This window comes from Myotis yumanensis, unplaced genomic scaffold (genome assembly GCF_028538775.1).
Source record: "Myotis yumanensis isolate MYYU_CA2020_CCGP unplaced genomic scaffold, mMyoYum1.0.hap1 SCAF_5, whole genome shotgun sequence".
Taxonomy (NCBI): Eukaryota; Metazoa; Chordata; class Mammalia; order Chiroptera; family Vespertilionidae; genus Myotis; species Myotis yumanensis.
Window position 1 is genome coordinate 75,144,757 of NW_027223756.1, and position 21,020 is coordinate 75,165,776.

The 21,020-nt window shown below is 42.7% G+C and overlaps 1 protein-coding gene and 1 pseudogene across 1 annotated transcript in view; one reads left to right on the forward strand and one right to left on the reverse strand.

Annotated features, from left to right (window-relative positions):
• The first annotated feature begins 1,750 nt into the window (after positions 1-1,750).
• NUGGC (nuclear GTPase, germinal center associated) overlaps positions 1,751-21,020 on the forward strand; it is a 47,927-nt gene continuing 28,657 nt past the window's right edge. The window contains exons 1-8 of the mRNA XM_070413848.1: positions 1,751-1,827; positions 2,100-2,236; positions 9,144-9,232; positions 12,054-12,158; positions 12,843-12,951; positions 13,781-14,003; positions 14,508-14,738; positions 18,454-18,663. Of these exons, the coding sequence (XP_070269949.1) occupies positions 9,190-9,232; positions 12,054-12,158; positions 12,843-12,951; positions 13,781-14,003; positions 14,508-14,738; positions 18,454-18,663 (921 nt within the window). The 5' untranslated portion in view covers positions 1,751-1,827; positions 2,100-2,236; positions 9,144-9,189. The remainder of the gene's footprint in view (positions 1,828-2,099; positions 2,237-9,143; positions 9,233-12,053; positions 12,159-12,842; positions 12,952-13,780; positions 14,004-14,507; positions 14,739-18,453; positions 18,664-21,020) is intronic.
• On the reverse strand, positions 3,365-4,193 carry LOC139011413 (large ribosomal subunit protein eL33 pseudogene; annotated as a pseudogene).

Sequence of the window (21,020 nt, forward strand, 5' to 3'; positions counted from 1 at the left end):
CGAATCAATGTTTCTTTCTCTCCTTGCTCTTTCTTTCTCTAAAATAAATTTTAAAATTGCGTGTATTTGTTAAAATGGGGTGCTAATAGCAAGTTTGTATGCCTATGGGAGTAATTGAATGCAGAGTGAAAATTTGACAAATTAAGGGAAAAGAGGAAAGCACTCTCCCTAGCCCTGCAGTTGGAGAGAGGGTCTGAAATCTGGTGCACGAGAGAAAGAATTAGCACATGGATAGTTAAATCTATTAACAGACCGGAAGGTAGAGCACACGAGTGCAGATTTGATAAGTGGTTGGGTGTGATGGTGTGATTCTCTCTCATCATTGACGTGGATGTTCTCTTTCAATTACATCATTGTTTCCAGAGTGCAAGGAAAATTCAGCCTGGTAGTTCCCCAGGCTTGTAACAGACCTCGCAACCAGGTGTCTAAGAGCAGGTATCAAGGAACATCAGAAAGAATCTGGGGAGCTTTAAAAATGATCAAAATTAATTTTGGTTATGAGGTACCTCTGGTAACTGTAGAAGCAAGAAACAGCCAGTAGAGGGCGAGCTAAGTACATGTGATATGAATATATGCGTAAGGTGTGATTTTTGCGCAGAGATAAGATCAACACTAATGATGGTATTCACGTTGATTTTTCTTTGCTTTGAACTTTATATTGGCACTTATATGATTTTCTTATGCATGAGGCACACCGTCTTGCCAAAAGCTCAAAGCAATTTTTAAGACCACAGTCCAAATATTTATCTTTCATTCCTTTTGACCTCTTTGTCTTCTGAATTCTCACTTTGGACTAAAAACATACCTACAGCTACTGAGGGTTATCCTAGTAATGATTGAGTCTGCCTTTGAAGGTCAAACACTACCTGAAGTTGAAGTTTAAAAAAACACACACAAAAACACAGCCTTGCCCAGCCAGCATGGCTCAGTGGTTGAGCGTCGACCTATGAACCAACCAGGGAGTTACGGTTCAATTCCCGGTCAGGGTACATACCTGGGTGCGGGCTCGATCCCCAGTGTGGGGTGTGCAGGAGGTGGCTGACCGATGACCCTCTCTCATCATTGATGTTTCTATCTCTCTCCCTTTCTCTTCCTTTCTGAAATCAATAAAAAACAAACAAGCAAACAAACATCGCCTTTTCTCTGTATCTAATGTGATCGTTTGGGTGGCCAGATACAGAAAAGTAGAGTAGGTTCTACTTTCTTCTCTTCTGGACATCATTTTAAATATAAATGTAACATTTAGATTCCAGAAGGAGGTATTTAAAACTAATTTCTACAATCAATCCAATGGTGTTGGTTCTTGGTGAATTTTAAGACTTTGTATCAAGAATCAGTTTATCTTCACCACCTCATATCACCCATCTCTCCCAGGTGTCAGGTGTCTTGTATTTGGAGGAGTACAAACCAGTGCTATTTCTCTTTTGGGAATGGGCATTTTCTGATACGCTCGAGTAAGTCATGTCCATCTAGATAACTTTCACCCTCACAGAAAGGATTTTGCAGGTGGACACTGCAGTATATTTAAAAAGGAAAATAACTAATACCCACCTGCTAAAAGGAATAGGGGAGAGAAAAAAGTAAGATCCCCAATTCACATACCATTACATTTAAATGAAAGGGGGAAATAGCACGAATCAATGTCGGAGGAAGGAGGTTGTTCGGAAATAGTGCTCTGATGGCAAATCAGTTTCACTTCTGCTCGTATAAGTGCGACTGTGGCCACAGAGGGCTGCGCCCCAGCTGGTCCCACATGTCGGTACCAAGCCAAGGAACTGGCATCTCCACCTTGAACTCCTGGAGCCCAAGCAGAAAAAGTGACATCTGGTAAGTTGTTTCTTCTATGTAATTTATGCTGTAACTTATGTCCGATTTAAAAAACAAAACAAAACATACTTTAGATTTATGGAAAAATTGAGAAGATAGTACAGAGAGCCCTTGTATAACCCACACCCAATTTCCTCTCTTACCTGACGTTAGTATTTGTTATATATTTGTTACAATGAGTGAACCAATATTTATAACATTATTATTCGCTAAAGGCTATACTTTATTCAGATTTTCATCGTTTTTATCTAATGTCCTTTTTTCTCTTCTAGAATCCCAGTCAGAATTTCACATTTAGGTGCCATGTCTCTTTAAGGCTCCTCTTGGCTGTGGCCGTTTCTCCGATTCTCTCTGTTTTTGATGACCTTGACAGTTTTGAAGAGCGCCGATCAGGTGTTGAGGAGAACAGGTCAGATATTCTGTAGGACTCACCTCTATTGAGCTGTCTGTCTGTCTGTACTTATTTATTTATTTATTTATTTATCATCATTATTATTAAACTAGAGTTATGGGTTCGGGGGAGGTAGAATTAAAGTGTCCTTGTCATCACATCACGTCAAAGGTACATACTAGGAACATGATTTATGACCGTTGATGTTGACCTTGATCACCTGGCTGAGGCAGTGGTTGTCGGGTTTCTCCACTGTAAAGTCACTCTTTCCCCCTCCCTCCCACACTGCCCTCTTTGGAAGGAAGTCATGCTGCAAGCCCACACTTAAGGCCTGGAGGCCTGTGCTCCCTCTCCCTGGGAGTGAAGCATCTACAGAAGGTATTTGGAATGTTTTTTATATGGGAGATTTGTTTCTCCTCCCTCTCTTGATTTTCTTAAAGTAAATTCTTTCTGGAGGGAAAGTGAATTCTTCTCTCTTGTTTGTTTAAGTGAGTTTAAGGTTGTGTAAAGGCCAATGAACTAGAAATCTGGAGGATCAGGGTTTAGTTTGAATTTTACTTAACAGTCTGATCTTAGGCAAAGTCATTCATCATTGCTCTCCAAAGAAAACATATATTGCAGGCATCATGGGGTAGTGTTAATGTCATCGTATGCTTCATTAACTTTGGCAAGCTTGGGGGAGCAATTACGAGAGAATTCAAATTCTGATAAAGTCCGTTATGGAAATATCTGCTTATTTTACTTATCTAGTCAGTAGACGTTACGGAGAAAATCACGTCACCCCAATGCCTCCTGTACTGTCTCTGCCTCTGGTGGCTGCGCTCTAAGTTGCACACTTCAGCTGACGTGCTACCGTTGAAAACATAACTCTTTTCCCTGGGGGTTTTGAAGGTCCTTGTTTCACTTTTATTTCTAAGCTAATGTGTTTAAATTGCTCCTTTGGGACATACCTGGTTTTTAAAAAGCAATGCAATGTCCAATAAGACGGTTAGGAAATGTGGTCCACGCCAAAGCTACTTAAACCTTAAAAAGAGGAAATAAATCCCACATGTCATCAACATTCCATCATCTTATTAAGAATTTCCTCCATCTCCTTATTTCATTCTTTATTTTTCATTTTATTTATTTGTTTTCAAATAAATAAGTTTAAATCCTGGAGGGGTGCCGCATCACACAGATTCTGTTTCCAGTGGCCTTAGCAGGAAGGTTGCATGGCATTTAGAGCGAACCATGCCACTGTTTCCACAGGCACCAGTTACCTTTCCCCAGACCACTCTAGTTTTGCTCGGTTGGCCACCAGGAGTCACTGTGCTGTTCTTTGCTTTGTATGCAATAGCTTATCTCTTGCCGAGATAGAATTTAGTTTCCTCTTGAGCATAAACACCTTCCATTTTAAGAAGAGCTGTGTGATCCCTCTGGCTCAGCGACCTCGCTTATCTGGCAAAAAATGGCCTTGGACCACAGCCTCCCAGCCGTGTTTGTGGTTATAGAGGCCTGTTCCCAGCGGGCCGCTGCAGGCTCCGAGATAGCGAGAAAACCGTCTTATTTCACCCCTAAGTCACCTTTCTGTGGGAGCGGATGAGACTTTACCGAAGGCTCTTCAAGGAAGATGGGCTAGAACCCTCAAGGTGATTGGTCCATGGGGACAAGAAGGGGAATCAGTTTATCAGTTAAGGTGGCATCTGCTAAATACTGAATAGACTTGGCCCAGGTAAATACTAGTACTGATTTCCAGTCTCATTGTCTTCACCTAATACTCCAAAAATAAACACCGTTTGTACAGATGCTTATACAAATAGTAAGTGTTTATGGAGCAACTTCGCATGAAAGGTCATATTTAATCCTCACAATGAATTCTGGATAAGGTATTTTTATATTGTCATTCTATGTGAGGATAAACTGAGGCTCAGAGAGGTTAGAGGACTTGTTCAGTGTTACATTGACGTACTGGAGCAGGATCCCCGCATCCAGGCATCCTGGCTCCCAATTATGACTAATTTTCACTGCTCCATTCACTGGAATGTAAGTTCTATACGTTCAGACAACTTGCCCACTTTTTTCCCGGTGATGTATTTCCAGCATCTAGAACAGTGCCTGGTACACAGTGGACACTCAATAATTATTTGTTGAATGAGTGAATGAATGAATGAATATAACTTCTGCCATTATTAATCTTATCACTTAAGACATATTTAAAAGATAAACATTCATTCAACAAATATTTATTCAGTGCTTATTATGTACCTAGCACTTCTCACATTTATTAAAAGTAGGGAATAAACCAAAGTTGATAAAAATGCCCCTTGGAGAACTCAGCTAATTTAAACATTTCAGGTCTGTTTGTTTTTTTCCCATTAGTGCTGCCTTGTGGTAGGGGTGGGGGTAGAAATGAAAGGAAAACAAGAATACTGTTGGAAGAAGTTAATGATGTGAGGCAAGATAGGGTGAGATGAAATTCTGATGAAAGGTGAAGAGCTAGTGACATAGAACAGGAAGTTCATTGGTAATTCTTAATAAACACATTTAATTCTGCATCAGACACAGAACAAACACAGTTAAAAGTGTACTACTCAGTGTCTCTCCCTTGCTCCCTCTCCTCCCCTCCCTTCTTCCTCCTCTTCCTCCACCTTCTTTTCATCTCCTCCTCCCCTCTTCTCTTTCTCTCTTTTAGTCTCTGTCTCTCTCTCTCTCTCTCTCTTACTTTACTTCTGAGGGCACTGAAGAATTTTCAGGCAGTAGCTGCAGTTTGAGTTTCTGAGTACAATTCTATCAAGTTGCTAAGCTCCCTCCTACTCAACAGCCTTCATTCCCCAAATGCTTTTGTCATGCATTTGAAGGAGCCCTCATCTGTGGGCACTGTTCCCTCCACTGTCCTACTCAAGCTCCAGAGGCTTTGTTTAAATAATGCCTATTAGAGGCTGCTTGGTGGAATGAAAAGAACACTGAACTTGGAGTCACTATGTGACCTTGGACAAGGCCTTTGCCCTCTTCGGTCTCGGTGTCCATAAGAAGGGGCTCCCGAGCGTGCTTTAATTAATTCCACTACATGAAGCTGTTCTTGGATAGGAATAACTATTGCACGTGTGTCACCTCTGTTATGTTATTTTAAGAAAAAATAAGCAAACACAAACAAAAGAGAGAATAGGAGAAGCAAGATTAACTGTCAAAAGTCCTAATTATTTAACAGGAAACTGGTTCTGTGCAACCTTCCCATACCTAGCTAAATACACAGACAGTCTCATTTACAAAACCCTATTCTTAGGCTCGGTGCACATACATTTAAATAAGTACTAAAAGCAGAACTCAAGTGCTAACCACACGGTTGAAATACAAGGGAAATAAACCACAAATGAAAACCGAGCCTGTATAAGCAATACATTTGGGCTGTTTTCAATTGCTTCTCCACAGAAACCAAATTTTCACAAAATTTCACCATCATGAACTGGCTCTCTTTGGGGGAAAGTGAACTCCAACATGATTTGAAGGACTGTGCACCTATGGGTTATTTACTTTTTAAACCTAAATTCGGTAATCTCAGTTGTGCTATTTTTGATTACACAAGAGCTTAATCATTGGCACAGTCTTGGTTGCAACAACAGGTGACCTTTCAAAATAAGAACTTTTGGCACCCAATCAAATCAGAGAACATTCACGCTGTAAGGACTAGTTCATCTTTCACTTATAGATGGGAATGCTAAGGCCTAGAGTGATAGAATGATTAGTCAGAAGTCCTGTGATTGATGGCAAAGCCAGAACTGGAATTTCTACACTGATTTCCAGCTTAATGCCCTTCCCACCGCATCATTTAGTTCAACCCAATGACTATATATTGAGTGTCTATGCCATACTCTCCCCCTCCTATTAATTAATATATTTGTTTACAAGTTATTCTTTTTAAGGGCACTTTCTTTTATTCTTCCTCCTCAACCTTTCTGTAAATGATCCCTTTCCATTTTCCAGTGTCTTAGTTTGCCAATCAAATGGTCCCTTCCTGCCAGTTTTTGAACATTGACAGAAGGAATTTAAAGCTCAATTCACCACAACCACAACTCAAATAATTTCCAATATCTTCACATTTCAGTTAGGGGTCACAAATTACTCATGTGGGACCATAGTTGCTGCTAACGTAGGAGGACTATGGTGTGGTGTCTCCACCTCATGTAGCTAAACCCAATCCAACCTCGGATAGTTACATGCTAACAGCCTTTGCTGGCCATTGTGCACTGTTGATTTGGTAAATAAAGGCAGATGAAAATAAGTTCCTGTGATTCTGAAGGAAGGCAAAACCACTGCCCACATTCCAGAATTTGTTGAACACTCGTGCTTCTACTCAAAATCCACTCCCCTCTCAGATTGAAGGGCTTTCCTTAATCCCAGTGTTTGAATGGTGGTGACACCATCTTGTTCATTCTTTTGGGCTTCATCCAACTCCTCTAATTCTTCCTGGAATTTGACTATCAGAACACAAGTTGTCCCAGATTTCTACCGTAGATGTCTTCACCAGTGGGACCATACATTTTGTTTAGTATCCTGTCTCCACTATGATATGATCCTAACATTTTGTGTGACTATGGCTTATTGAGCTGCTATCTTCAGAAAACATCAGATCTCTTTCCTAGAGGTATTTCCTAGTTCTGTATCAGAAGTTATTGATGGGCATGATCATATTCCTCTGCACATTATAGCTCATCTACCCTTTTCTCTCCTAACTCACCTACGTTTTCATGTGGTTTAGCATTTCCAACTCAGCATTTCAAACCAGGAATTGCCTGTGTCTCTCATGAATTTGAGTGATTTCACAGGGCGCTTCCACTACCAGCTTTACTGGTGAACATTTCAAGTAAGAACATAGGTTCTTGGATTTGGGGTAGCCTTAATATTCATCTAGTCCAATGCCATTATTAGGTGCTCAGACCAGTATCAGTTCACATTCCTCCAGTGGTGGAAAATTCATCACTTTCTTAGAAAGATCATTCCATTTTGGACAACTCTTACTACTACAGAATGTTAAGCCAAAACATGCTTTCTTGTACCTGCCACCTGGTAGATCTAGTGATCCCCTCTTGGGACCATAAGGAACATGTGCTGTCACTCTTTTATATGCAGCTTTAAGGTCATGTATTTGAAGACCTCTGTGAATCCTCTCCACATCTTTTGCCTTTGCCTGTGTCTTCCTTTCCTTAAATTAAGCATCCCTAGTTCCTATGGAGCAGTCCTCACTATTAATGCTGCTTCATTTGTATATCTGCCTATTTTTTCCTTCTCTGCTTTACCCTTTAAGTCAGGACTCTAAACATATAAAAAATTAATTTGGTTTTTAAACATTCTTTGGTGTAGACTCTCTTCAAAAGCATCCCAATCGTTTCATTCATTCATTCAGCACTTATTGTCAGTGATTGCCTTCACAATAGAAATGCAACATTGAAACAAACGCAGCCATGACCTTGACTAGCTCATGGCTCAGGAAGGAGCAAGAGACATAAGTGAAGCATGGTAAGCATTAGAACAGAGGTGTACTCAGAGTAGTGCTGACACAACAGGGAATGACTGGGAATCAGGACACAGTTTCACAGAGGAAATGCTAAAACATGGTCTTGAAGAAAGAGTAGGAATTCACCAAGAAGAAGAGGGGAAGGGTACCCCACACAGAAGAAACAACATATGCTAAAATGCATGGAAGTTCAATAGGATACCCTCCCTTGAAGAGCTATATGGGGTGGTTTGAGTGGGAGGTGCAAGGTAAGGAATGGAGAGATAAGGATCTAAGGCTCAGTTCACATCACATTCAACCCACCAAGGACAGAGACCATCTGTTTAGTTAATATCCATGAGCCAAACTAAGCAAGAGGCTATTTCAACTGACGAGTTGTGATTTTCATTTGGGGGTTAATAGGTAAATGAGGCACAGTCTCCCTAACTAACGGCCAATGGGTCTAATGAGGGTTAACCGATCAGGTCGGATTTTGTATACTTCAGAAGGGCTGGTGACTCTCTGCTTTGAATGACACGGCTGAGTGATCCAAATAGCAACATCACATGGGAGAGTAAGCACTTTTAGTGTCCCCACTTGCATTCCCAAATTCTCTTCCATGTGTGGAGGCAAAGACGGTCCAGGATAGCATATCCCCACCCGGTCTGGGCAGTGCCCTCTGTTCTGAGCCTCTATGGGTCCAGTTCTCCTTCTGTACCCAAACCTTGTCTGCTGGGGGACTGGAGACAGTTGGACCGGACACTTCTCCTTTTGGATGTTCCTCTCCTTCTCCCTCCCCTGCAGATGCACCTGCTGTGGTGCTGCACAGAGCCCCCAGGAGGGGTGACTTCTTGGTTGAAGTGGGGTTGGGGTGGTGAGGAAGGTCCAGAGAACCTAGTTACTACACCTCTCCTTCCTCACTCTGTAGCTCCCAAAGCAACTCCAGGGAGCCTTAGGAACGTTCAAAGTTCCACCCATCTCTCAGATTCTTGCTGAGACCTGCTGGGACTAAAGTTCACCGGCACGAGGGTTCAGAGCCTACCTGATTGGAGCACTGATGTCACCCCAAGCAGCAAAGCTACTTAACTTCACATTCACGGTCTAGTCACTAGAGATTATTCTCATTTCAGAATGAGTTGCCTTCAAGATGAATAGAAAGGCCGTATCAGTTTAAAGTTCTAGAGATACAACTAGTATTGAAAACCCAATGGGCAAGCATTCATTTTGACATGTTTAAATAATATGTAGTGTAATAGGCTTTGTGAGGGATTCAAAGAGAAGTTAGAATGGTCATTGCCCCTTGGGCCTTGGAATCTAGTTGGGGAAACAAAACATAAGAAGATTTATATGTGCGTGGTTTTTTTTTGTTTTGGGGGTTGTTGTTTTTTTTTTTGCTTTTTGTATTTACAATTTCTGCTGTTCTACACCTCCCCTCCCCTTTTTATGTATTTTTAGGGTGGTTCTTCCAAGTGGATAAAAACAGGCGTTTACATAACAGGAAATGGCAGACATGGCAGATTTCGTGGGTCAGGAGCCACATCCAGGTAACATCCCTGCTATATACCCTGATGGAGTAAACAGAACTAAGTACCATTATATAATCAAGGGCAAATGGGTTGAGACTGTTTAACTATAGTCATTGTTCCCTGTTCTTTATTCAGAAGTTACTTTCTCGTGATACCTTTTAATTGCGAATGAAGATAAATTATTTCACCAACAACTAAATTACCCTGTTCATAATATAGTGAACTGTCTGACCAGCCATTAAATGTAGACCTCCCTCCCCTTTTAGAGAAGGGTCCAGAAAACCATATTGGATTTTCTCAGGGTAACAACCTCTCTTACAATGGGCCAGGTAAGGCCCCCAGAATCATTTCACCTGCTTTCCTTCGAAGGGGAGATGTAGGGTGAATCGCATTGGAGCCAGTGAGGGGGACCCCTCCCTACAAGTCTGGGTGCAGGGCCCCTGGAGCCAGGGAAGAGCCTTCCCTAGGAAGATGCAGGGAAGTAACCCCTATGAGCAGAAAGCGGTGTGTATCACAGCCTTTGTGTTTTGAGAATGGAAGAGGCCAAGGGTCAAGGTGAAACTGTGTTTCAGGTCAGCGGGTCAGTGGCTAGCATAGGAGGCATGGGCGGGCACAAAACCCAAAAGAATTGCAATCGGGGGCACCTTTGGTTGAACTTAGCGCTGAAGAAGTTCTAAGCTGTTTTGCTTGGAAGAGCCATGCAGTCCCTGGCAATGGTCTGGATCAACAATGAAGGAGTGTATCCTGGGGTCAGGCTATTTGGGATCAGTTTTCAAAAGTGACACCTTGTGGCAGCAAAAAGCAGCAGCAGCAGCAGCAGCAGCAGCAGCAGCAGCAGCAGCGGACTCAGGTTTCCTTCTTGGGACTGTCTCCCCTCCTCCCACCTACTGTTCTCTCCTCAGATGGGTCAGTGTGAAATGCTGGAAAAGGCCAGGGAGTGCTTGACAATTACAGGGAATAATAAGAGATGTGCCAGTTCAGGCCACTTCATTTCAGCTACAATTTAATATAAAAACACTTCCCTGAAATGGTATAGATCCAAGGTAGAATACTTTCTCCTTTCCAGGTGGTTTTTCATGTTAGAAATTGAAGAAAAAGTTTAAAACCCCGCTGTTTTATCTGACTTCTTAACCTCTGCTTCCGTTGAGAAATAAGCTTCCAGTGTTTTGTCAGATTAATTGCCAGTGCTTTTTTTAAAGTTGAAATAAAGGCCACGGACACGGGCCTGCCAGCCCCTTGTTTTAAACATGTGGCTAAAATACTGTGCCCATGTTGCTTACACAGAAGAGTTCCTGCGCTACCAAGCCCAGATCAAGGTCCGACAGCCCTTAACTTTCTTTTCACAGACAGGTTGTAGTTGTAGCAACTCCCTGAAATTCGGAGGCATCTTTTGTACCCCCTGACTGGGCCTATGGGCCCGAGTGGCATATTCTTTTCTTCTCTGCCTCTTCCTTTCCAGCTCCAGCCACTTGGTAGTTAGTTCTCTTGCAGTCCTTAAGTTGAACCAGGATGAATTCTCTGAGTTGAGCTCAATCATGAAGTAAGAATGTCTGAGAGAGAAAGGGCTGCAGTACACGCTCTTTCAACTCCCCATCACAGCATGAGCCCGGGGTGGCAGAGGTTCAGGCAGACACCATTCCTCTGCACCGCAGCACTCCGTGGGGTGTGAGCTGGCTCCTGGACAGGACAGAATTTGTGCTGAGAGACACAAGGCTAAACCAGGGGAAGGGTTTCTGGAGGCCTGCGTCTGGAGCCCTGTGGTGGGGGCTGGGCGTTGCACTTGGGCTGCCATCCTGGTCCCCAAGTGAAGCTCCTCCTTTGTGGTTCTTCAGGAAAGATGGTCTCCAACGTCATGCTCAGTCTGGGGGCCTCACGCCCTTATAAGTGTTATGACTCTTGGGGAATCAACTCTTCTTCCTCTTCACCTCACAGCCATTTCCTAAAGCACAAGCCGGCCCCAGGAGGACTGGGTGAGGGCCATTTCCAACAGCCTTGACCCCAAAGACCCAACTGTTGCCCCATTCTAACTGCTGGGGGATGTTTGCTAAAACCAATCCAAAACACAGTGTCTTATCAATTGTTTTTTTATAAAACCAATCCTTTTCCCGACGAGTGTGGACCCTGCCAGTCATTTACTTGATATCTAAGGGAAACCACTAACATGATAAAGTCTCCCCAGAACTACAAAGATCTGCTTCTCGGCGATTTCTGTTCTTGTCTATACAAGGAAGCAGCTGTTGATGACTTTCAGTGAGGAAGGGGGAGAAGTCCCCAGATTTCATCTCTGAAGGGCACCCAGTGGTAGAGCACCCTCCAAAACTTGTGTGACACGTATTTTCTTGTCAGCCCTTCTCATTTTGCAGATGAAGAGACTGAGGCTGATGGAGAAATGATCTGCCCTGGTCCATGCGGGCCGTTCTTTCCTCTGTGTTCTGCTCCCCATCAATTTCCTTCCCAGTTTGCAGAGACCTCCCAGAGGCCTTTCTTCACTCCGCACTTAGCCCCGCCTTGGGCTTCTCTCTATACCGTTGGCACTTGGTGAAGAATACTGAGCCATGTTGGCTTCTCAGTGTTTCCAAACAGGAACTCTTCATTTCATTTCAACATCTCCTCGGGAGGAGATATGCTGGGCCCTGCGTTTTGGAACTCGATGAAAAGTCCTGGGAAGTGGGAAGCAGACTGGAATGGCCCCACAGGGCCTGCTTCTGAACCGAGCTCCCAGGCATGCGGAGCTGGCAGGGGGCCTCTTGGGCTCTTTGGGTTTGTGTATTGATAGAGGTCAAGCAAATATACCATGGCCCAAGGCCTGCCATGTTATATCACCTGTGTTTTGCTCTAGTTGATGGTGACTTGTTTAAGGAACCGATGAAAAAAAGAAGACGATCCGATAGAGACCAGCGGTTCCGAGCATTTCCCTCCGTAGAACAAAGTGCTCTTAAGGAATGTGAGTGTTACGAAACTATGAAATAGTGGTTTGTTGTTGTTGTTTTAAAATGCAGCTCTGCTCTTTTCCAAATGTGTTCCGATGCTCAAAGGAAGGGAAGGTTAAATTCAGGAGCAGAATGAAACATCTTCAAATGACCTGGACCAGGAAAAGGACCCGCATAGTCTCTGCAGAGATGTAATTTGACAAGTTATCTCTAGCAGTCTCTGGAGAAGAGGGTTATTATGAAAATAATTTCTTCCTCATTAAAGACTGAAAAGTGTTGGTGTGGGGTTTTGTGGGTATTTATACGATGCCCTTGCTTGTTTTCCCTTTTTCTTTTTCTTTTGAAGTATAGTTGACATACGATGTTATATGAGTTTCAGGTGACCATTTTTCTTCTAATGATCACAGGAGAGAAGAATCTACAAGCACTAGCACCCACAGCAAAGCCTATGCTGACTTCTGTTACAAGGAGTTTCAGAGCAGGCTGGCTCCTGGAGAGGCTGTCAGGATCAACGATTGCTGTCTCCCATGGGCTGTTCTCTCTAGTGTCAGATAACTTGCGATCTTGTTTACTTGGTTTTCCATTTCATTTCTTTTTTCCTCTCTCTTTCTATAATGTTGAGCAGACTCCACCTGTGGAGACCTAGGACTTGACCCCAGCCAGGTACACCCCAGGTAATGCATCTCTATTGATTCCAGATGAAAAGCTGGAGTCACGGACCAGAAGGGTTTTGAGCAACACTTACCAGAAACTTATTCAGTGTGTCTTCCTGGATGACAGCATTCCGAATGGACTCAAGTATCTCATGTGAGTCTGATGCCGACAGCCCTCAAATCTTACTTCAATGTCTTTCCTTAGGTGATTGTAGGTGCTTTTCTCCAACAACAAAAGGAAAATTTGAAGTAGGAACTAAGTAAGAAAGCTGAAGATTTTCCATAGCTATAGGCCATTGTTTATACCACTGATAGTTCCTGCTCATTGAGCCTTCACTGTTGCTAGGTGATCTGATAGATACTTTACATAGATCAAATTTCATGTAAGTGTCCCAATACCCTATAAAGTGGACTCTATTCTTATCATCCCATTTTACTGAAATAGAGGCTTAGAGAGGCCAAGACACTGACCAAAGTCACACTATTGGTAAGTCACTCAAAGGTCCCGGAGTCCAACCCAGACTGTGTGACTGAGCCTGTGCCCTCAACTGCTGTGCTGAGCTGACTTGAGGGACTTGAGTGGTGCCAAGGCTGCATCTTCTACTCAGTAAAACTCTGTGTTGCTCCTAAGAATACTTTTCCTCTGCATAAACTCTATTTCTGGGGTCAAGACTATGTAATTTCCATAGAACACAAACAAGGATGCTTCCCATCTATATAAAAACATTATAGAGTTTATGTAGAAGTATCATTCTTTTTGAGTAGAATTACCAAGTACATTTGCATAACTTCATTTGATCCCCATGACAATTCCATGTAGTAAACAGGGATTAATATTCCTCTTTGACCACATAGAGAGCAGAGACTCAGAAAGATGGCGTGACTTGCTCAGGATTAGAACTCAGTTCCTTTGTGTTCTATTCTGATGTTCTTCCCACTGTGCTTTGATGACCATGGCAATGTGCACTTAAAACTTGATCTAGAAACAGGCTTCTTGCTTTGATTGAAAAACCATCATTGGACCCAATCTACATTGGCTTATTTGGAAGCACTGGGGCTGGGAAGAGCTCCTTGATCAATGCCATCATCCAGCAAGCAATGTTTCTACCAGTGTCTGGAGAAAGTATATGTACGTCATGCATTGTACAAGTGAGCTCAGGCTGCTGTGAGCAGTATGAGGCCAAAATCTACCTTCTCTCTGACCAGGTAAGTGTCTCCATCCTTCCTGCCTTCTTGCCTTCATGCCTTCCTCCTTCCCTTCCAGTTTTCCTCCCTTTCTTCCTCTTTTTCCCCCTCCGTTCTTCCTTCCCTCCTTCCCTCCCTCCCTTCCTCTCTCCCTTCTTTCCTCCTTTCTTTTTCTTTCTTTCCTTCTCCCTCTCTCTTAGAGATTAACATTATGTTCCTTATACATATAACTCATGCCTTTGTTGAATGAAGAGAACATAGTATGGAATGTGAAAGTTCAATAGAGCAAGATGGGGTTTTGTCACCATTCATGATGGGAATTTGGGGGAAGCCATTTCCCTCTGTGGGTCCCTGTTTCCTCATCCACAAAACAAGGGGGTTGGGTTGGGTTAGACAATCCCTGCCTGGATTGGACGGTTTTAGGTTTCCTGAGTATGTCTCTCCACAGGGACAATGCCCTCCTCTCCTTGTCAGTGTTTTTCATGTCTGTGTCACGAGGGGCTTGGCCCTACTCTGCCTTGGCAGGAGTGGAAGGAGGAGCTGAAGAACTTGACTAAACTCCTGCACAGGACAGAAGAGCTGGGCCGAGAAGAGGCGGATGTGTGGGAGGGGGATGATGCAGTGGAGGAAGCCGTCTGGAAGCTACAAATGCTTTATGGAAATGGGGCGGAAAGGAAGACCTATGAGGAATTACTAAGAGCAAAGCCCAAAGGAAAGATTCCCACCTCTAGAATCATCACCCTCAAGGCAGAAGAGGTAGTAGCTTCAAGATATTTTTTCTTTATTTATCATGAGTCTTAAGTATAACAACTGAATCCATTTGGGGGATTTGCTCAAGGTATTGCAAGTTTTATATTAGAAATAAGATTTTTTGTGTTTTGTTGTTTTTTTTGGTCAAAGCTTTATTCAACATCTGACTTTTGCAGTGCCCGGAATATTCAGGACACTGTATTTTTGCACTAGCCCTCTTTTTAAAGTTTATTTATACTTCAAAATTTAAAAAATTTTAAGAATAATTTAATTGCTGGCTTTCATGTCTCATCTAAGCAAGTGTCAGAAGTATCCATGACCAAATTATTTTTCATTGTTTATGGCTGTCAAATGGGAATTTTTAGTGTCTAAACGAGGGAGCTTTTGTGCACTGAAGGAGTATTTACACTGACTTGAGGATTAATCAAAGATGTTTTTGGCAGCAAATGATTAAAAAACAACAAATCCAACTATAATGGCTTAAACAAATAGGGACTTACTCATTTTCTCACACAAGAAGTCTGGAGGCAGTTGGCTTTGTGGATTGGTTCAGTGGCTGCACGATGTCAAGATCAATATCTCTCTGGTTCCCTTGGCCTCCACCATACTTGTTATCTCCTGGTCGTAAGATTGCTACTGAAGCGCTAGACTTCACAGCTAGCTTCAGGGAAGGAAGACATGGATAAAAAAGTGGCACCAACCACACCTTCCCTTTCACTGGAAGGTAAAAGCTTTCCCAGAAACACCCCAACAAATCTCTGTGTACATTTACTTGTTCAGAGCTGATTCACATGGCCTTCCCTAGCTGAAAGGGAGTCTGTCTAGAGAAAGCAAGAAACCAACTTGTCCTGACTAGCTAAGACCACTCTCAATTCACTACCTCCACAGAGAAACAATCAGGATTCCTTTAGGATGGATACTAGACACACACTTAGTAGATAATACTATATTTATAATCAATATTAATTTTATTAAATGAAAATTCTATTTTAAGTTAAACTAAATACTTGTGGAACAAATATTCAACTTATTAATGTTGTACATTCAAGAACCTAGTTTTCTTTTCTTTTTTAAAATGTGTTCTTATTGATTTCAGAGAGGAAGGGGGGGGGAGAAAGAGAGAGAAATATCAATGATGAGAGAGAATCATTGGTTAGCCGCCTCCTACACACTCCACACTGGGGCTCACAAGCCTGCAACCCAGGCATATGTTCTGACAGGGAATTGAACAGTGACCTCCTGGTTCATAGGACAATGCTCAATCACTGAGCCACGCTGGCCTGGCTAAACCTAGTTTTTCTTGCATGTTAAAATTCATCCTTAAAATATTATTATTCTATACTTGCTCTAAAATTTAGTGTTCAATTATCTCCTAAGTTTAACATAGCCAACCCTCCTCAAATAGTTAATGCTACTTGCATAATAAGTCAAATTTCTTTAGACTTTTTCTATTATAGTTTAAATTTAATATATTCAATTCTTTCAAAAATTTAAATTTAAAAAATTTAAAAGGCACACTTAGGAAACAAATGAATGAAATCTCTTAAGGCACTTAGCTTCTGTTTATCTAGATGTAATAGACATTTCTTATATTTAAGTGGATGTTACTATTAAAAATAATTACAATCTTTTTTTTTTTTTTATTGCTTAAAGCATTACAAAGGGTATTACATATGTGTCCTTTTTTTTCCCCCCCGCCCTTGACAATACCCCGGCTTCCCCTACCCCCCAGTGTCTTATGTCCATTGGTTATGCTCATATGCATGCATACAAGCCCTTCAGTTGATCTCTTAACCCCCTCCCTCCTGCCCCCCAACCCTCCCCGGCCTTCCCGCTGCAGTTTGACAATCTGTGTGAGGCAGCTCTGCCTCTGTATCTATTATTGTTCAAAAGTTTATAATGGTCTCTATTATCCATGAATGAGTGAGATCATGTGGTATTTTTCCTTCATTGACTGGCTTATTTCACTTAGCATAATGCTAAAAATAATTACAATCTTAATATCTAAAACATAGACTGAGCATGTCCAAAGAAACACAATGATTATAACAGTGGTTACTTTATCTGCATACACAATTTACACCAAGGTATCAATATAACATTTATTTCTTAACTACTCTATATTTGGAAATACTCCTTCCCAGTATTACAAATTTACCCACTAAAACAAGGGGAACAGAATGACCAACTCAGTGAGTGAGAGGGCACAGATTCAGAATTTGGGTCAGGGACTCTAGACTGGCCTAAGGGAATCTGAATTTGTCTTCCAGAATGGTTTACCCAGAGCCAGTTTATTGGCTTGAACCTTCTTCTTCTAGGAAGGGACTATAAATATGTATTTTTAAATTTATTTCAGAGAGGAAGAGAGAGGGAGAGAGAGAGAAACATCAATGATGAGAGAGAATCATTGATCGGCTGCCTCCTGCACACCCCTCACTGGGGATCAAGCCTGCAACCTGGGGACCAGATATCAAACCATTACCTGGTTTATAGGTCAATGCTCAACCACTGAGCCATGCTGGCCAATCAGAAGGGACTTTGCAAGCCCATGCTTTTTCTTTTATGTAGCCCTTGTTGTCTCTACCTTATTTTTTTAAAATAAAATATCTTAAATAACTTTTATCATCTCCTCTTTCATAATTTCTTATTTAATTAAAATGGATGAAATCTATCAACTATATACCCAGATTACAATAACCCCCTGATTTAATCTCCACTCTCTTAAGAATTTACTTCCTTATCTTTCTTACAGGAACATTCTATAAATATTTATTAACAACGACCACCATACATCCCAAATCTTCTGTCCCCTGAAGTAGCCCAGTAGAAATATGCTGCTATACATATTTGCTGGCATGAATGTGTCATTGTCCCAAGGTATGTCTAGGAAGAAACAATAGGCTGAGAACAATTTGCCATCCCACCCACCACCATTAAAACATCCTAGATATGCCCACATATCAACGTATTTTTTGAACTTGAAAGATAACTTTTAAAAACCTTTTTAAAGATCATTTTCAGACCAATTTTCAGTTTGGAAATTATGGTCACCATATCACTATCTATTTGCTGTAATCGGGACTCTCTGGTAGTTAAAATGTTCATATTAGCCATGCCGGAAGAATCCTCTCCCTCCAAATTTTAGAAAAATTGCATATTAATTACACAAATTTTAGAATTGAAATGGCATTTGGGAGATAAAATGTTTATCTGGCGAAGCTCCAACTTTACTGAAGTCCCATCCTAACTGACTCTAGTTTCTTCATCTCTAAGTTGAGGAGCTTGAACTCCTTGGTCTCCAAGTCCATTCTGACTCCCAGACTGTAGGCCCTTATTGACTAGATCACAGGCTTCCTGGTGCCCATTGCTGCTCTCCCGACCCCCCTACCCCCTCCAATATATTTTTCTTGATTTTAGAGAGGAAGGGAGAGGGAGAGATAGATAGAAACATCAATGATGAGAGAGAATCATCAATTGGCTGCCTCCTGCATGCCCCACACTGGGAATAGAGCCCACAACCTGGGCATATGTCCTGACTGGGAATTGAACCGTAACCTATTAGTTCATAGATCGACGTTCAACCACTGAGCCATGCTGGCCAGGCCATTGCTGCTTCTTACCATTTCTCAGTGTACCTTCCATGAACCTGAATCACTAACTCATCCACGATAGAAATGCTGGGAGAAGGTCTGATGTGTGTGACCTTTTCCTCCTTCCTCAGGCAGGAGAGCTGTCTGTCAAGCTGGACCCCTACATCAGGACTAAGAGGAGAGACTGGGATGGAGACTCAGCGGAGACACAAATCTGGCCCTTGATCAAACAAGTGGAAGTGACTCTTCCCAAATCAGAGCTGATTCCAGAAGGGGTCGTGCTGGTGGACATTCCAGGCACAGGCGACTTCAACAGCAAGAGGGATGAGATGTGGAAAAAGGTGACTCCCTTTCGTATGACTTTGTTCCCTTTTCCCTCAATTTCTCCACCCTTTCTAAAGCAACAAAGAATTCTCTTCTTTCAGCTTAATGGATTGTATGAGTTCACTGTAGTTAAATTCTTCCACCCTCCATGTTCTAAGCCTCAGGGCAACAGCGGGATATGGGTGGCCAGAGAAACCGGAGAGTTAGGAATCATGAGGCGGGCCTGGTAGCTGGACCACGAATGTGTATAAGAGAAGGGTCAGCAGGAGAGTGGCCTAAGAGTAAACAGAGACAACCAGGCAGATGGGGAGAGGAAGGCTGAGAGTTGGGTAGAAAGCAGAGAAGCCGACAGTCAGGCACCACGGAAACAGGAGGCTGCTACTATGGTTGGTTGTTAGGAACAGAAACTCAAGAAAGCAATCCCACGTGAAGTGCAATTCATCAGAGGATCTCATGAGACCCAGCCCGGCCTCAGGGCCACCTCTCAGGATGGAAGCAGCTATTTTTATTTCATTCTCTGCTTAGTGTCGTGACTGTCTCTCTTTGTGCATCTCTGCAGAGGCCTGCTTCTCTCTGATGTCTCTACTTAGCCATTAAGATCCACATTGTGGAAAATGACCACCCTAGCCCTGTCTCTAAATCACATTATGTAGTCCAAGTGCCCATGACTGTCTGACTTTATAATCTTTGTGTTTTTTAGTTCAAATTCCCAAGAGGAAAAATATGATTGATTCCTGCCCAGCGAATAGATTAGCTCTCTTTGGATTAAATATCCAGCCCTATTGCAATCGGCTGTGGCTGATGGCGGGGTTGAAATGAAAGTCCACCTGTTCAACCAAAATCTTAGATAGGGGTTCAATTCCCAACAAATAGGGTATGAGCTGACCAGGAAACCCCCGGATGTGTCTACAGGCAGAGTTAAACATTGGAGTAATTTGACCTGCACCTGGTGGCTGAATTTTTAAGAAATTATCTCATTGTTCATTTGCTTTTCATTCATCAAACATATATAACAATATACTAAGCACTGAGGATGCAAAGATTATAGATAAAAATAATAACAGCACACACTTACTGAGCATTTACTTTGTGCTGGGTACTATTCTCAGTGAAGTAAGTTGCCCATTATAACACTGGGGAACTTAACCCAGCCAAGATGACAGTGAATGAAAAGAGGCAGAGCATGACCTTTAATGTTAAGAAGTGTGTGTGTGTGTGTGTGTGTGTGTGTGTGTGTGTGTGATGTTTATAAACACACAGCTAAAGTAAGATCCTGCCTTCTGGAAGGATATACACCCAATTGTTAGCAGCAGTTTCTGTGTTTACCACCACTCTTAACTACATACATCTCTGTGTTGTTTGTATATTTTATATGAACATGTATTATCGTTACACTAAAAGGTTGAAAGCAAAATAAGACAACATTGAATGAGAAGTAGAGCCTTCCCACAAAGGGCCTAGAGCCTAGCAGGAGAGACAAAACATACAGACGACTAAATCCATGGCAGAATGTGATGTGATAGAGGGACAAGGTGCTGTGAACACTCAAAAGTAGAAATGACCTCCAATAGGAACTCTCATTTCTTCAACAAACACCTACAGAGCATCTATTCAATTTTGTAGTAGATTCCAGATGGACAGAGACAAAGCCCTGGTCCGTGGGAGTCTCCTAGTCCAGAAGGGAATAAATCGGTCATACTAGTGAACGAACCATATTACTGGAAAATGCGAGCACAGAGTGACCATTTCAGTTTGGAGGTGGTGAGGATTCAGAGAGGACACAGAAGCTCAGCCTCCACCGGGCAGAGAAGGCGGTTGGAAACGGGACCACTGAGCACTGGCCAGAGCCAGTGGGCTGAGGGAGCTGGGTGTTGGGGGACGGATGAGTCTTCCTGGGTGGCTGGAGGGAGAAGGGGGTGTGGGGTGTAGAGAAAGGTGCAGAGACAAGCCTGGAAGTGCTGGGGGTGGGCTTTAATACCATGCTTCCTGGGAAAGCTCAAAGGTCAAGAGGGACCGGGGTGTGTGATAGAGCGAGAAAGGGCATCTTTAGGCAGCAGGAGCTCAGGAGCACAGGGTGGGAACAGAGTGGACACAGGACCGGAGCTGGATGTGGACTGGGAGGAAGGGCCCATATCAGTGAGTCACGATCAGTGCGGAAGCTGCGGGACGGTGGGCCAGGGAGCCTTGTGACTGGCTTCCGATCAAGATCAGGATGATAGGGTCAGGATGACAGCTCAGCAGCCTATGCCCTGATTTTACAGGGAAGAAATGAGGCTCAGAGAGGGGAAGTCATTTGCCTGAGACCACACAGCTATCGAGTGGCAGAATTTGAACTAGAGGGCAGGTTCCTACCTTCCCAGCGGAGGCTTTATCT